A 17,210-nucleotide genomic window follows, 5' to 3' on the forward strand; every position below is an offset into this window, starting at 1 on the left:
TATTAAAATGTTAGGTGACCTGTAGTAGGAATCCTAACCATCCCCACTTGATTAATAAAGAAAAAGTCTGTGGAAATAGAATTAATTTGGTTCTGTTCTCATATTTGAGCAGTCCTAGAACTATAGAAGTCATATATTGTTTGTGCTTTTCATGATGATCTTAGGTTGTACAGTACTTGATGGTTTGCAGAGTACTCATCTATTATTGCATAGCTGTGTTGTGGCCAGTTCTGGCCCCCATCTAATCAGCAGCTGGTAAATACTTTGCAGAGATTTTACTAATATGTTCTTCAGTGCCTTTTCAACAGCTGCAGTTTGCTTTCACCTTCAAAGGGACACATGTTAGATCTTTACCTAGCTGCTCATGGAATTCTTCAGCAGTGTAACCGTTGCGTATTATTTTTGTTGTCTAGATCTTAACCACATCCAGCTTTCTCCAGGAGCACAGATACAACATCACACTGATGATATTATCCTCTGAAGAGATTCATTTGACATACTCATTGGAGATATACAAATATTCACAAAGGAGCTAAAAAAATGGGGTGTGCATTGCCTATACATAGTACAAGGCTTTGCCACCCCAGTTGAATTCCTGAAAATTATTTGGTGGGCTGAGGTGTAGCTGCGCACTGAAGAGAAAGTTCTCAGAGTGAGTGGATGTGCAGGGCTGCCTCTACCGGTGAGACAGCAGCAGCACCAAACTGCACATAGTCTTTATTTCATGTTCACCAGGTATAAACATCAAAGAATGTGAAAACATGGGAGGAAAACCCAAAGAGCCTCCAGACGTAGACCAAAAACACATCTGGTGTTTACGAGAAAGCATGTAGGGAAGATGTGCAGTTTCAAGGACTGCTAGGCAATTAGAGGGGTCTGGTTCCCTAACTGGCTTCTGGGAGATCAGGGGGCTCTGTTCTCATTGTGCTATCGCGTTTGACAGCCTTGAGACCAGAACATTGCTGATGTTTCAGCAGTTACCCCATTCACTTACCCAGGGCTTACAGTATAGTCTCTGGAAATAACTCCACACTGAGGCCTTCTACATCTCTGACACCGTCAAGAAATAGCAACAGAGCCTCCCTATATCCACAATGTTAAAATAAGCCCCATATTTTTTTAGGCGTTTTGGGGATCTGGAGGCAACCTATCCCTCATTTACAAATTTTACTTAAGCCTGTTTATACTGTTAATAACAAATTGGCCCATCTTGAATTGGGGCCTCCTACAATAAAGGGCTCTAAGAATCTCCAAATTGTAATAGAACAGTCACTTCCTTTAATGTCCCCTCTCCCTACCTCCAGAGAATCATTCACTGTAGGAGCTCTGGCAACCTCCTTTCACACCTGAAATCTCTGGACCACTTATGATCAGAAGTTGCCCGTGGATTCTGGTGTGAGAAACTGCCCTCCTCAGTCTCCTGCTATATACCATTAGAGTGGCAATTGGAGAGTACGTATTGAGCTCTCCTGGAAACAAACGTTTTTCACAGGCCCTGAACCTGTGGAGCTCCATATCTTTCTGTGTGTCATGGAGGCAGCATTTTGCAAGTTCAAGACAACTACCAGGGCCTCCCTGCTAAGACAGAAATGTTACCTACAGGATAGAGCCAAGTCTGGGCCTTCTGGAGCATTGCACCTACAAGAGAGGTGGCCCCTTCTATCCTTAGTCCCCTGCTGGTTGACAGGGTGCTAGAAGAGGTCACCCCTCTCTCAGACCTGTGGCTACCTGGGAAGCCCTTTGGGAACAAACGAGTGGACGGCAGTGGGAGTTTGTACACCTGATGGACAGCATCAAAGTTACACGTGATGAAACTTACTAAAGAGCTCCTTCTTTTCGTTCCCTAACCCAGACATCCTTGATCAGAGAGTGGGATCCAGAGGTCAGCAAAATTAGCTGAACTTTAGCCAATCATCTTATCCTAGCCAACAAGTGACTTCATCTCTGCATTTTTACAGACGCCTGGGCCATTGCCAATGGTGTAGTCATCTGGTTCCACCAATGGTAGCAACAGCAATTACTTATCCAAGGTTTTCCTCTTTAAGGAAAATAACTGTGAGAATCTCTGGCCTCACAGATAACCAAAATATATATCAAGGTTACACATGTCTCTGTACAAATTAAAGCCACAGTCTAGGCCTCACTTTATCCACTGTAGAGTTCCAGACATTGTTAATAGTGACTATCTCACCTGTAAAAGTACACAATGCTGGGCTCTTGAACAAGGGTTTCAGTGGGACTGTCACCATCCCTACCAGCCCCAGGCTACAGGCCTCACAGAGCACCGTTGTGACATACACAAGCAAGTTAAAATTTAATTAAACGGAATGTGGCATTTTCTATCAGTAGACATTACAGGCGAATTGTAATAACGAGTCTGGTGCTATTTTTTATGTCCAAAAACAAAGAGTGCCACTTATGGAGGCAGCTGCCTTCGGTTCAGAACCAGGCTCCTCTCCTATCAGTTATTGGCCGTCTGTTATTAATCACAATGCTCAACCCCTAAATCTTAGTTATTGTGAAGAGTAAATGAAAAAATACATATAATACATTTAGAACAGTATTAGCAAATGTTAGCTGTTATTTTTCAAAATATAAAATCCCATAATCAAGGCAATAATTCCTGTTTACTGCTAACAAACCTGAAGTTTAGAGAAGTAAAGTATTTGCCCAGGCTTACAGTGTTTGATCTAGAATCTGAATCCCAAGTCCAGTATGCTTTCTACTGTGTTACATTATTTCTCCCATTTACCCCTCTTTCTACCATACAGGATACAAATTATTTCTACAGAGCTTTGAGTTCCTTTAAGAGATTGTATCCATCATTTAGAGTAGTGATTCTCAACTCCCTTTTTATAAGGTCTGAAGATTTTTTAATTTGTCACACAGGTTCTAAAAATTCTTAAACAAAATTAAGTCACTTTAATTGTTCTAAAAATAAGGGAGTTTATCATTTAGCGATTCTGTAAGGGGCAGCATGTCATAAAACCGAGATAGTTACAGGACACAGCCCCTTCAAACAGGTTGAAAATCTCATTATTTCAGAGCACGGCAAATTTCCCTTTTGTCATTCAAAACAAATCAAAGTGGAAGCAGTGAGAGCTGAGAATTCTTTGTGTGCTTTAGTATATGAGTGGTAGTAGTATAAAAGGAGACATGACCACTTGCAGGTGTGAGGGGTTTTTTTACTTAAATGCATCTGAATGATGACAGTGTCAACACAAGCTGTCAAGTCTTCCTTGACAAATGTAGCTACCCATTTTAATAGTGTTAAATATTTGAAATTTTCTGTACTTCTGTGTTTTGAATTTTTATGGCACAGAAAATGTAAGAAAAATTGCAGTTGATGGAAAGAGATAGAATTAAAAATAGCTGAGGCAAATCTCCTCCTCTCTGAGTTGCTATTTTTATGAAATAGGCCACTTTTCAGCTCCACATGCATTCTGAGGCTTGCATATTGTGAAATGCTTTTGACAGGAGAACAAAAGAAATACTAAAGTTTCTCATGCAAAGATTTATTATTTTGTTTTGTTTAAATTTACTTCCCTCTTACTTGAAGTATCCCTAAGTAGTACCTACACTGTTTTTAAAAAGGAGAGGGAATGAATCTTTTACTCTCCATATTTTGAAAAATGGAGTAATTCCCTCTATTAAATTCCTCTCAGTGTAAAGCTTCCATCTGTGGCTCCTGATAAGATTTGTTTGGAAGTGGCTTGTCTTTGTTTCTGCTTATTGGAGATCGGAAATTCCAATAAGCAGAAATAAGAACTTGTCATTATCTCTGCCTCTTTTCTTCAAACTGGGAAGAGGTATTCTTAGAACTCAGTAATGATACACTGTTAACCAACTAGCAGGCAAAACCAAAATGAAATTTACGTGGATCTTCTGTGTGGTTTTGTGTATCTTGTTTAGGTTGTCCCTTCCCCCCCACCAGTTTACCTGCTGTTTATTTCATATTCATTCAACATCTTCCCCTCTAAATAAGACATTACTCCTTTTCCCTTGGTTAATTCCTCCCTAGCAGACCCATTTACAAGTTGAGCTGATATATTTTTCCAGATTAAAAATAATTTTTTTTTCTCTTTCTAGATTTAGTGGCTGTTTTGTGTCCAAAAGGCCCACTTCGTATGCTGGTTGAAACAGCTCAGGAAAGAAATGAAACTCTCTTTCCAGCTCTCATTTACTCCTGTAAGTATTTTGGAATAATGTTAAGTTAGTAATCAGCTTAGAATTTATAGGAACTCAAAGACAAGTGGTTGTGGTCGTTATCATCGTACTTTTTCTCATTTTAAAAGCATAGATAACATTAAGGGAACTTCTACACATTCCTGTTTCCTTGGTAACTATTGTCTTCCACTTGAACCTAGTTCAAGACAGTTTTCAATAGATACAGAACCAGAAGAAATAGGGGGTGGCACGGTCAGTTAAGCATCCGATTCTTGATTTCAGCTCAGGTCATGATTTCATGGTTCGTGAGTTTGAGTCCTGCATCGAGCTCCATGCTGATGGTGCAGAGCCTGTTTGTGATTCTCTCTTTTCTCTCCCCGCCCCTCCCCAGCTCACCCTCTCTTTCTCAAAAATAAATAAACTTAGAGAAGAAGAACTATTTAGATAATGGGGAGCCAGTGTTCTCATTTAAAGTCTCGTATGTCAAGAATGAGCATTTGTTATGTACACTTACTGCCAGTGAAGCTTGCCCTAATTCATTGAAAGAATGGTACTGTTCCTTCACAATCTGTTTGCTCCTCTTGTTGTTATTTTGGGGTCATATTCTTCCTAATCATTTGGTACATAAGCATTTGGGCTTTGACCAAATCTGCTGCCAGAGCACTGTGGGGGACATAAAGATGTTTAAGATACTTTGCCTTCCTTAAAGCTCCTTTGCTTACAGTTTAGAGTGTATAAATAAGCAACATCCAAGGCGTTCTTACCTGATCCAGAAGTGGCACAAAGTGTCAAGAGAATTCGAAGAGGGAAAAACCTGGCTGGGGGATCAGGAAGGCTTCATGGATGTGATAGCATTTGGATTGATTGAACCTTTTAAGGATGGTAGGATTTCTGCAAACACAGATGGAAGAGTTGATTCCATAAGGGGGTTTATCACAAGACTGTCTTTGAGACATAAGAATGGGGCATCTTTATCAGATTTCAGATGTTCAGATTGACTAGAACGTGGAGTACAAATTGGAAAGGCAGATTAGGGCAAGAAAGCAGATTAGGGCAAGATCAAGGATAGCTTTGTGTGTCTGGCTTAGATATCTGTATGTGATCACTGAGGAATCACAAAGGTTCTTGAGCACAAGAGAAATGTGATCAGAGCTGTGGCTTTATAAGCTTGCAGCATTGTGCAAGATGAATTGGGGGCAGTGAAAACTGAGGTAATGGGAAGCATAACTAAGCAGATAATGCTGTAATTTAGGTGGGAGATGATGAAGGTCTGAATTTTGGTGTTGGGAATGGCAGTCAAGGAAGAGGACTGACAAGAGGTTTTGGAGGTAGAATTAGTAGGTAATTCCTAGCAACCGATGAGAGAAGTCTTAAGCCTGAAGGAAAGGTGATGATGAAACATTTCTCTTGTTTGAGGAATGTTTAGTTTTGTCTGGGCACATATCTTATTTAGTTGATGGGACCTCTGAGTCATCCAGGGAGAAATTTCCACCAGAAGTGTAGAAGCAAAGTGCTAGTTCTTGGGGAAAGGTTGACATTAGAAGTGCAGAACTGAAAGGGTCATTGTGGCGGTGGTAGTTGAAGCTTTGGGAGTGGATGAGTGGTTCAGACAGAAGTGGATGAGGAGAGGTTGTCAAGGAGAGAACTTTGTCAACTCCTGTGTTCAGAGAGTGAGAAAATGAAGAGACAACAATTAAAGAGAGGAAAATATCAGACAATTGGAATAGCCAGGACTTTCCACTTCAAAAACGAGTATCAGGACTTGTTTTCCTTGTCAGTATGTGAAGTGGCTACATAGTATTCTCTTACGTAGATGCCCAGAAATAGGTGTCCTTATTGGTAGACCTGTAGATCATTTCCATTTCTTTTCTGTCACAAACAGGGCTTGCAGAGAGCATACATTTTTGTGAATATTTTTGTAAGATGCATTCTTAAAAATGGAATTGCTGTGGCGCTAGGGTGGCTCAGTCGGGTAAGCATCCGACTTTGGCTCAGGTCATGATCTCACGGTTTGTGAGTTCAGCCCCACATTGGGCTCTGTGCTGACAGCTCAGAGCCTGGAGCCTGCTTCATATTCTGCATCTCCCTTGTTGCATCCACACGACTCCTGAAACAGAATGCTACGGGCACCAGTGACAGTCACAGCAAAGTTTATTGCAGTGAGAGGCAAGGCTGTCCGATCGGGACCAACACTCTCGATCAGAGTGCGGCCCCAAACAGCCGGGGTACAGAGTTTTGAAAGCCGATCACATAGTTTTATCATTACCTGGGAACAGAACAGAGAAACAGTTCCCAGATGAGTTAGAAACAGTTCCCAGATGAGTTAGAAACAGTTCCCAGATGAGGTGATTATTTTAGACTTTCTTCGCTAAGTTGCAACCAGTGGATCTCCTTGACGTTGCCTCTGATGCTCTTTTCTTTGAGCTTTTGTTTCCTTCATTGGTAAAGCCTGATTTACAAGAGTACGAAGCATAATTTACAAGAGTAAAGCAAGGCTGTTATCTCTTGACCTTCAGTGTCAGAACAAAGCTCTTATTTTTCAAGCTATGAGTTAGCCCTACACTACAATTTAACCCTTACACCCTCTCTCTCTGCCCCTCCCCCCTCATGTGCGCGCACTCTCTGTCTCTCAAAAATAAATAAACGTCAAAAAAATTTTTTTTAAAAATGGAATCTCTAAGTCAAAAGATGTATGCCTTTAAATTTTGATAGATCCAAATTGCCTCCTAAAAAGGCTATACCCGTTTATATTTCCTTTAGTAGTGTTAAAGTACCAGTTTCGTTATACCTTCGTTATTACGTGTGAGTGAAACAAATAGGCAAAAAATAACCTCTTATTTATTTTGCATCTTGGGTTATTAACTAGTAACTATTAGTGATTATTTGGACTTTTTTTCATGTTTTTCTTAGCTATATATATTTCTTATTTTGTGACTGGGTATAGTATTGTTTTACATGTTTTCAAAAGTTTTAATTGTGCAACTGATTATGCTGGAAAATATTAAATATGGTAGATAAAGCAAAATTTCACTGTAACTATCATCCCCAATCATAATACCTTACTAGCAGTTACCCCTATAATCAATATGATACATATCCTTGTAGGCTTTTTTTTTCTTGCCTATTATTCTGTTGGGTTATTAGAAAAGCAATTTTAAGGAGAGAATGTCAAATGCTACAAAGAAGCCAAAGATAATGAGGACTAAATAAACCATATAGATTTGGGTGCCTTGGACATCTTCAGTGGCAATTAAGAGAGCATTTCAGTAGAGTGATAGGACCAGAGGCAATAGCTCCTAAGGGAAGGAAGTGTGTCTGTTTTGCTGTTGCTGATCCTGGCAGTGGAATTGAAGGTGTGGCCAGAGAATGGGTGGTGCAGGAGGGTTGGGACAGTACACATCACCTACTGCTGCAGATTCCTGTCTCATAGCCAGGGCAGTGGTGACTTGAGAGGAGAGCAGGTCTGAGGAAAGGTGTTGGCAGGAGACAGAAGATGTAACTGTGTTTCTAAGGTTGAGAGGAAGGAGCCTGTGTAGAAAGCCTTTGAAATGACCAGCAAGAAGGAATGATTAATGGAACAAGGTTATCAACAAAGCAGGTAGAAATTGCTCTAGGAGTTCAGGAAGAGGAATTAGATGAGAACAGGGAAAGACCTGGAAAGAAGGAAAAAGGAAGACGGAAATGCAGAGGGTAGTGAGACATAGTGAAAGATACAGGTAAAGTTGAGAGCACGTGTTAGTTGACCTTAATCTTCTTGTAAACTCGATGTGAGGTCACTTGCAGGAGGTGGAAAGGTGGGGACTGTGCTTGTAGCTAGAGAGGTCTGATAAAGTGTTAAGAAACCCATTGTCTGGAATGCGAGGATCGTTGTGTTACTCTTTCTCCAGTATAAATTTATTATCATCTGCTTCCTGTGTTTTTTAACAGAAAAGAACAGATGACGTTTTGAACATTTTACTCCTAATCACATTTGGGTGTGAGCTTCTTATGTGTTATTCCTGGAAATAAAAATCCATTTATGTTTTTTATATTTGTGCATACAGAATGTTCCACCAAATGTTAATAATGAATGCTGGTTAGAAGTAACCTAAGTATCCATCAAAGGGAACACTTGCAAATAATTATGGTACAATCATAAAATAGATAATTGTACAGGCATTAAAAAGAATGAGGCAGTGGGGCACCTGGGTGGCTCAGTCAGTTAAGCATCTGACTCTTGATTCCGGCTCAGATCATGATCTCACGGTTGTGAGATCGAGCCCAAGTTGGGCTCTGTGCTGGGGCTTGGAGCCTGCTTGAGATTCTCTCTCCCTCTTTCTTAGCCCCTCTCCTGTTAGCATGCTCGCTCGCTTTCACTCTCTCTCTTTCAAAAAAAAAAAAAATGCAGTAGCTCTGTATATGTCCAGTTGTGTTTTTTTTTTAATGTTAAAGATGACATACTAAAAACAGAAAGCAAGATTGAAAGCAGTAATGCAGTGTCCTGTGGGAGGAGTAGGGGAAAGGAGCTGTCGATGGATGTCTGTATACATGCAATCCTGATGATACTTTTTAAAAACTGACAAAAGGCTAGTAGTGTTTACCTCTGAGAAGTGGGATTTAGAGATTTGGTAGCTTTTATATTTTTCTTTATACCTTTCTCCACTTGTAGAGTTTTAATTGTCCCTTGTGTTTTTTAAAAAGTTAATTATGGATGTCAAAGGGGAGGGATTTTGAGTTTTTAAATTATTATTTGTGTTTTCATAATTTTACATTGTTTTACTGTTCTGTCTACTGTTAGCTTCTGTCACAATAATGTGGTGACACATTTAAGGTGGTTTAAAACTGAAACCTTAAAACTTTAAAACTCAGTGCCTTAAAAATACGAGTCACTTATCACCGCCCCGCCCCCCGCTCCCCCCCCACCATATCTGCAGGTGGTTTGATTCACTGAGCTGATCTGAGTTGGCTGTTCTAGCCCAGCTCCACGTGCTCCCTTTCTTCCAGCAGTGGGCTCCTCGAAGACCTGTTCTTACTGGCTAGAGGAACGACAGAGCAGCAGCAAGGCCTTTGAAGGCCTAGGCTTGATGTTAGCATGCCGTCACCCCTTCCACGTGTCATTGGTTGAAGCAAACCACATAGCTGAGCCCCAGGTCAGGAAGAGGAGGAGAACGACATGCAGTAGCCATGGCACGAGCATGGGTGCAGGAGGGGTGAAGAATTGGCAGTGGTTTTTCAGTTTGCCACAACATTAAACATACATACTGATTTTATACAGCAAATAAGCGTTTACTTTGTTGTTTTAAAATATCATTTGCATGTCACATTTTTAAAAACTCAAGTCTGCATAACATTTGACATTCTAAGATATTTTAACAGTAATTCAACATATGTGGAAAAACATTAAGCATAAACCTTTACCTTCTGTGTATATCAGACAGGTCCAAGAAAGCATCTGTTCTCATGAAATACTAAATCTGTCATGAGGATTTTATAAATCACTGAGTTTGAGAGGGCTTCTTCTTCTTTTTTTTTTTTTTTTTTTAAATATTTGTTGTTTTATATTAGAGTTTGAGTGAAGGAGGGTCAGAGAGAGGGAGACACAGAATCCGGAGCAGGATCCAGGCTTCAAGCTGTCAGCCCAGGGCCTGATGCAGGCTCAAACCCACAGACCGTGAGATCATGACCTGAGTTAAACAGTTGAACCATTCAGGCGCCCCTACTATTTGCTCTTTAAAAATGCTGTCCTTTGGGGCTGCTTGGGTGGCTCAGTTGGTTAAGCATCTGACTCTTGATTTTGGCTCAAGTCATGATCTCCCGGTTTGTGAGATCGAGTCCTACATCAATCTCAGGCTGCACTGGCAGCTTGGAAGCTGCTTGGGATTCTCTGTCTCCCTTTCTCTCTGTCCCTCCCCGCCCCAAAATAAAAAACATTAAGAAAATAATTTTTAAAAAAAGCAATCCTTTTTTGCATTTCTGTACTCTTCCCCAGTTAATGATATTTGGTTTGCAAAAGCATCTTATCCTCACAAAATATGAGCAGCATTTTTTTGTTTTCTGTTTCCATCATTCTGACAGGAAAAATGTACACCTGGCTTTGGAACTAAATCATTCTTCCCTAGTAGAGGTGGTCTACTCTGGTAGCTTATCAAAAACTGAGGCTAATAGTTCCTTGAGGGTAGATCATTTCATTCAAAGCATTTCTTTGATTTCATATCAGTTTGGGGGAGTTTAGATTATGTTAATTTTTAAAATTGCATATTTTTCTAATCTAAGATGTTTGGTGTTAAAAGATTCAGAAGTGGGTTTTTAGATATTATTTTAGTAATATTAATTCATTCAACAACTACATATTCTGTTCATGATAAGTTACATCAGTGGTTAGCAAATTACTGCCTGTAGCCAAATCTGGCCCACAACCTGTTTTTGTACAGCCTGTATGCCAAGAGTGGTTTTTACAGTTTTAATAAAAAAGAAAAGAAAAGAGAAGAGTATGTGACAGAGACTAGATGTGACCCATAAGCCCAAAACATTTATTATTTGGCTCTTTATAGAAAAAGTTTGCTGATGCCTGATTTCCATGGTACTATTAATTTTTTTTTTACTGTTTGTTTATTTTTTGAGAGAGAGAGACAGTGCGAGTGGGAGAGGGGCAGAGACAGAGGGAGATACAGGATCCAAAGCTGGCTCCAGCTCCAAGCTGTTAGCACAGAGCACAATGTGGGGCTTGATCTCACAAACCGGGAGATCATGACCTGAGCCGAAGTTGGATGCTTAATTGAGTCACCCAGGCACCCCTCCATGGTACTATTAAATGTTAAAACAAAAGAGTTTGTTGTTATATTTTTTCATACTTGCATAGAGAAAATCAAATAAATACTTGCTACCTTCATTGCCAAGAAGGCTACAGAAATTCATAAGCCTTATACAGAGTTTCTCTTCTTTGGGTTTGAATTTAAGAGTGTATTGCATACCTGGATTATGTTGACTTTGACCACTTAGTTGGGTTATCATATAATGAAACTTGTCCTACCTTAAAATCCTGAAGCCTCAGTGAACAAGAAAGTGTAGTTGTTATAGAATTTTCAGCTTCTAGGGGCACCTGGGTGGCTCAGTTGGTTGAGCATCCGACTTCGGCTCAGGTCATGATCTCCTGGCTTGTGGGTTTGAGCCCTGCATCGGGCTCTGTGCTGACACCTTGGGGCCTTGGGCCTGCTTTGGATTCTGTGTCTCCTTCTCTCTCTCTCTCTGCCCCTCCCCTGCTCATGCTCTGTGTCTGTCTCTCAAAAATAAATAAACAGGGACACCTGTTTATTAAACAGGTGGCTCCGTCAGTTGAGTGTCCGACTTTGGCTCAGGTCATGAGTTTGGCTCAGCTCATGAGTTCGAGCCCGCCATCGGGCTCTGTGCTGACAGCTCCGAGCCTGGAGCCTGCTTCAGATTCTGTGTCTCCCTCTCTCTCTGCCCCTAACTCACTCGCATTCTGTCTCTGTTTCTCTCAAAAATAAATCTTAAAATAAAATAAATAAATAAATAAACATTAAAAAAAGGTTAAAAAAAAAGAATTTTCAGCTTCTTTGGTTGTGTATTTGTTTCATAAGTTATTCAGAAAGCCTAAGGGTATTAGGAACATGGATATAATTATAAAATCAGTGATAACAAGCCAGAAATTCATAGATGCCAAGTGTCTTATTTAAAATTGCTTACTGTGACCATAGATTAGACTCAGGTTGCTGCTAGCATTTGGTTTCTGCTATAGCCCTATATGCACATGTTTATAAGTATTTTTGTATTATTGTTAGTGTATTTTGGTGATATTTCCCAAAAGTGGTATTCCTGAATAAAAGGGTTAATGCACAGGTAGTTTCTTTTTTTAATTGAAGTATAGTTGACATACAATATTATAGTAGTTTCAGATGTGATTCAGCATTTATGCACATTATGAAATGCTCACAGTGGTAAGTATAGTTACCATCTGTCACCTTACAAAGTTCTTTATATTACTGACTTATTCCCTATGCTGTACTTTACATCCATATGACTTATTTTATGACTCAAAGTTTGTACCTCTTAATACCCTTCACCTGTTTTGCCCATCCCCCATCCACCCTCCCCTCTGGCAACCACCAGTTTGTTCTCTGTATTTATGGATTTGCTTCTGTTTTGTTTTGTTTATTCATTTATTTTAGTGTAGTAGCATAAACATCTAGGTTCGTCCATGTTGCAACTGGCAAGATTTCATTTTTTTTGGCACATACAGTTTTATTAGAGGTTACCAAATTCTTTTTCAACAGGAGCTGTATAGGAGCTATACCATTTTTTTAACCCACCTGCAATATAGGAGAAGCACCATTTTAAAGTATTCATGTTGTTTAAAATGTGACAGAGATGTGTGTATATACCTAGATCTATATAGATATATATGTTATTTTTATGGAAGGGACATAGAATAAGCCAGTTGACTATCCCCTTTATGTTTGTTGCTTTTAACCTTTTTTTAATACTTGTATATCCTGTAGTTTAGCATTATTGAAAATCCAGAAGTGAGGCATAATGTGAAAGAAACTTATTCAGTCATCCTTAGAATCATCATGATCATCTGATGCTTTTGTGAGCCCTGGTTTGTTCTCTGATTTAGTTCCAATAAGTAATTTTCATCAGTGATTTCACACTGTTTTAGGAAATTCAGCTAGTCCAGCTTGAGTCTGACTGGCCTGAACAGTTTTCTCTCTGGTTACTTTGCAGGGACTGGAAATAATGAGGAACTGTTCTACAATAGCAGCTGCAGTTGGGAAGCTAGAGTAAATGCTCAGTTTTAGGATTTTTTTCTTTAATCTGCCCAAATCAAAGAAAACCTTTTATGGTTTTTAATCTGCATTTATTTCTGATTGTTAAAGATACTTAAGGCAACATTAAGAAGATTGGTGATTTGTGTAGGAAGATAATGGCCTGTTCTCTAGTCCATACTTTCTGTGTTTAAAGTTCTCATCTGGACTTTTATCTTTCCCAACAGCAACAATGGTGTGGTTGGTGAATATGGCAGAAGGAGACCCAGAAGCCCAAAGGAAGGTATCCAAAAACTCCAATTGTAATGCACAAAGTAGGTGACTTTTATTTGGTAATTTCCTGTTTTTTCTGGGTCATTGTCCTGTTATATTGGCTGACAGTGAGCTAAGAAGCAATGATTTTAACCTCTGTCTTTGGTCATGGACTCTTGAGCACCTCCTGAAAGCTGTGGTAATATCCAGTAAATACAGATAAATATTTAAGGAGTTCAGACACTCTAAACCCAACTGCACACCCAAGGCACCCTAGGTGAAGAACTTCTGCCATTCGGTGCCCTTAATACCAGTATGGAAAGGTTCAAATTGAGGCTATGATTTAAAAAAGGAAAAATACTCTTGGTTTCCAAACCTGTAAAAATGAGAGCCTCTTATCTGATATGGCCAGGGTAATTTAAGTATAATTTGACTTGAGATGCAATCATGTTTATACCAAGAAGATAAAATATTCCAGGTGGACAGGACTTTCTGGAGGAGAATAAAAGTAATGATCCAGGGTGGGAGATCCAAAGGCCTCTGTGGGTACTACCGAAGATGTTAAGGAGAACATAAGGTAGGAGTTGGTGGAGAGAACTGGAATAATAGCACACCATAAATAGTCAAGAAGAAAGGAAAGTTATTTTTAAAACAAAAAGAGCTAACGTCATGAGGAAGCTGAAAAACAGGCAGAGTAAAGATTGGTGAGAGAAGAAAAAAGGGCCTTAATCGAGTTACTGTTTGTCAGGAAAAGGGAAGTTGGGGTTTTATGGAGCCAGGAGATCTGCCGAGTTGGTGCTGCAAGGAGGGCACTGTCCCCTGAGAACCCCACAGCAGTCCAGGTAGAGAAGTGGGAAGTACGTTGGAAACAGTTGTTACGAGGCCAGTTATTATGTTAACCTGTGTGAAACTAAAGAAAATTAAAAGATTGTTATCTATGAGTTATATATGTGAGTATGAATGTGGTTTTGGTACAGCAAGATTTTATTCTTCTAACAAATAGTGATTGAGCTCCTGTGTGCCTGGTATTTTTCTGGGCACTGGGGTACAGCCCTGAACAAGATACCTTGTCCCTGTGGAGCTTCTAACCTATTTGGGGAGATACAGATGTTCAACAACTAATTCCACAAATAATTCATACACTTGTGATCAGCCTACAAAGGAGATGTATAAGTTGGTATGAAAGTTTATAGAAGAGGAATTTCCTTTACTCTGGAAAATCAGGAAGGCTTCCCTGAGGCAGTGACAGTAGGTGATGAACCAGCTGAAGATTTGAAGAACTTTCTAGAAGAGGAGACATGGGGAGAGGCCTTGTAGTTAGAAGGACCTGGCTGAACTTCAGAGCTCCTCAGCGGGAGTGCTGTGGTATTTTGGGTGGGCAATTCTTCATTGTGTGGGACTTCCCCTCACTGCAGGATATTTAGCATTCCTGGTCCCCCACTCACTAAATGCTAACAGTGGCTTTGAGGTGTTGCAGTAACCAAAGAGGCCTCCATCCTGGTTCTTCAAACACCCCCTGGAAGGGAGGTGCTACCCCCTAGCTAAAAACCACTGTGTTAGAAGAACTAGAAGTTACATTGGAACAAAAAGACACAGGGCTCCCAAGAGGGATGTCTGAAGGTTTGGAAGTAGGAGTGAGGAGGGATGGGGCAGAGCAGGCAGTGCAGTTTTTATTTATAAAGCTTATGCTTAGCTTATGTTTATATGATTATGTAAACTCCAAACCATAGAAGATTCAGGTTTTGTGAAGACATGGTTAAGAAAAAGAATACAAATTGCAAATACAGAATTGCTCTGGCCCCTCCCAGAAGAATTCCATGCAAGTGAGAGGTCTGAAGGATGCAAGCTTTACTTGTTCATGGTAAACCTCCCTCTGCTATGAGCATGTTTTACCTTTATTAGAAATAATAATAAAGGAGAGAAAAGGTATTATCAACTTCACATGTATTTTAATTATTTTTAATGTATGGAAGTTTCTCAGGACTTTCATGTTATGCTCACAGTTTTCAGTAAGATTGATCATCGTAACAAAATGACTGGCCCATAAAAAAATTCACCCCCACTTTCCTACCTCACCCCACCTCCCATAATGGTATGCTTTTTATCCTGGTCACTGAAGCCACTGGTGAGCGCCATCATTTAGGAAGCTTTGGGCAGCCGAGATCAGATCTTTGTTGCTTTAAACAAAGAAGAGTTACGTTCTCTCTTGTGTTAACTTAGAGTTGAGTCCTAAGGTGTAGGCATTTGTGGGGTTGGGGAATTTTATGGTTCGTTGATATCATCAGGGGCCCAGGTTCTTTCCTTCTTCTGGTTCCGTCATCTTTAGCTACAATCTTCGTCCTCAGTCTACTGCTTCTCATGGTCAGAAGATGGCAACTGCAGTTCCAGGCATTTTATCCAGATAAGACATCATCCAGGGTTGGAAAGGGGCTGTTTGTTTCTTCTTGAGTCTCAAAAGAGTGAGAAAAACTTCCCCCCAAATTCAGAGCAGACTTGGCCTCAACACACATTGGCTAGTACCAGCCTCAGCCTTAGAACTGTCATTGGGAAGAGTCATGTGCAGGATAGGTGGAAACCCAAACAGATCCGGACTCTGCCTTCAGGAAACAAGGAGAGAAATGACTATCGGGTAGGCAACCTCCAGGTACTTTTACAGCTTGTGATTTGTGGTTTAGGAGCCAGCTAACCTAGTTGCAGTGACAGTCGGGTAGTTACTGTTTCCGTGTAGTTTTCTTAAAGGTATTAACATTTTTTCCTAAGTATTACAGAGCTGTAATTTCCACTTTCTCTTGAAGGCACAGAAGGGGAGTCCCAAGACCCTGTGACAGAGAGCGATGATGGTGGCTTCAGTGAAGAGTGGGAAGCCCAGAGGGACAACCGCCTAGGGCCTCATCACTCCACGACTGAGTCACGAGCTGCTGTGCAGGAACTTTCCAGCAGCATTCTAGCCAGTGAGGACCCAGAAGAAAGTATGTGTGTTACTCTATGTTGAAAAGTCATGAGTTCCTTTAGGTGCTACATTACCAAACTCCTCAAAAATAAAATGGATCAAGAGTGGTACAGTCTAATTCTGAATAACAGAGTATAGCATTTAGTGGGAAATATTAATAGTTGTTGCTTTTCTCATAGTTACATTTGTTAATGGGCCAAATTCTGCCCCTCAGATTTTTGGAAATGGCCTTTTACAGCCTGAACTTTGGCATTTGTTTTAAAAGATAAAAGATTTTTTGGAAATTATTATTCCAGTAAGACTCATGACTACAATATTTATTTACAAAAATTTCATTAGTATATTTCCTCTTTGGTGTGTAGAGACCTGTGAGTTTGAATGTTTCAACCTTTTACATCATTATTCCCTTTGCTGGCAAGCACTGTATTTTATTAATTTTAAAGACAAAAGGATTTTGGTTATTGGGAGAAATGCAAGCATTTGTTCAGTGTCTAAGATATGTTGTCACTTAGACCTTGGTTAGCAGTTGGGGTTTCTTGGGAACATTATCAGCCAGTAGAGCCCCTCCCCCCCCCCCTTGGTTAGGGCTCAGTCGTCTCTTCAGTTAGTCTTAGAGATGTGATTTATTAAGAGATTAGCACATTTTCCAACTAAATTATTCTCTGTGGGTTTTTTTCCCCAGAAAAGTGAAACTCTTGATTGATTACAACATTACAGTGAAAATATTAAGTACTTTTAAAGAAACAAACACCTAAATTTCTTAGCTTCTTTACTCACTAATCACTAATTGTTATGATCTTGACATTATCCTTGAGCTTCAGCAGAACACTTATTACATACAGCCAGCTCAGGTTTAGTCTTTTAACTGGGTCAGAACTTGGCACATACTTAACTTTGGTGCTTGGCTGAGTTTTCCAGATGTTAGCGTCCGCTACAGTCTGTGACTTTCACACTCCAGGGAAACTAGACACAGTTGCCTCGTCTTACAGCCAGGCTTAAGCTTGCCTTTGCTGATACATTCTCTGCCTGCAAAGTTACCACCATAATGAGGTTGCATCTTCTTTTCTCTTTTCTCAAAG

At 40.0% G+C, this 17,210-nt stretch overlaps 1 protein-coding gene across 4 annotated transcripts in view; it reads left to right on the forward strand.

Moving 5' to 3' along the window:
• Positions 1-17,210, forward strand: part of PSEN1 (presenilin 1) — a 71,482-nt gene that overhangs the window by 45,299 nt on the left and 8,973 nt on the right. For all 4 annotated transcript variants that reach the window (XM_043556528.1, XM_043556526.1, XM_043556527.1 and 1 more), the window contains 3 exons: positions 4,090-4,188; positions 13,157-13,243; positions 15,977-16,150. In XM_043556528.1, coding sequence (XP_043412463.1) covers positions 4,090-4,188; positions 13,157-13,243; positions 15,977-16,150 — 360 coding nt within the window. The remainder of the gene's footprint in view (positions 1-4,089; positions 4,189-13,156; positions 13,244-15,976; positions 16,151-17,210) is intronic.

This window comes from Prionailurus bengalensis, chromosome B3, assembly GCF_016509475.1.
Source record: "Prionailurus bengalensis isolate Pbe53 chromosome B3, Fcat_Pben_1.1_paternal_pri, whole genome shotgun sequence".
NCBI lineage: Eukaryota > Metazoa > Chordata > Mammalia > Carnivora > Felidae > Prionailurus > Prionailurus bengalensis.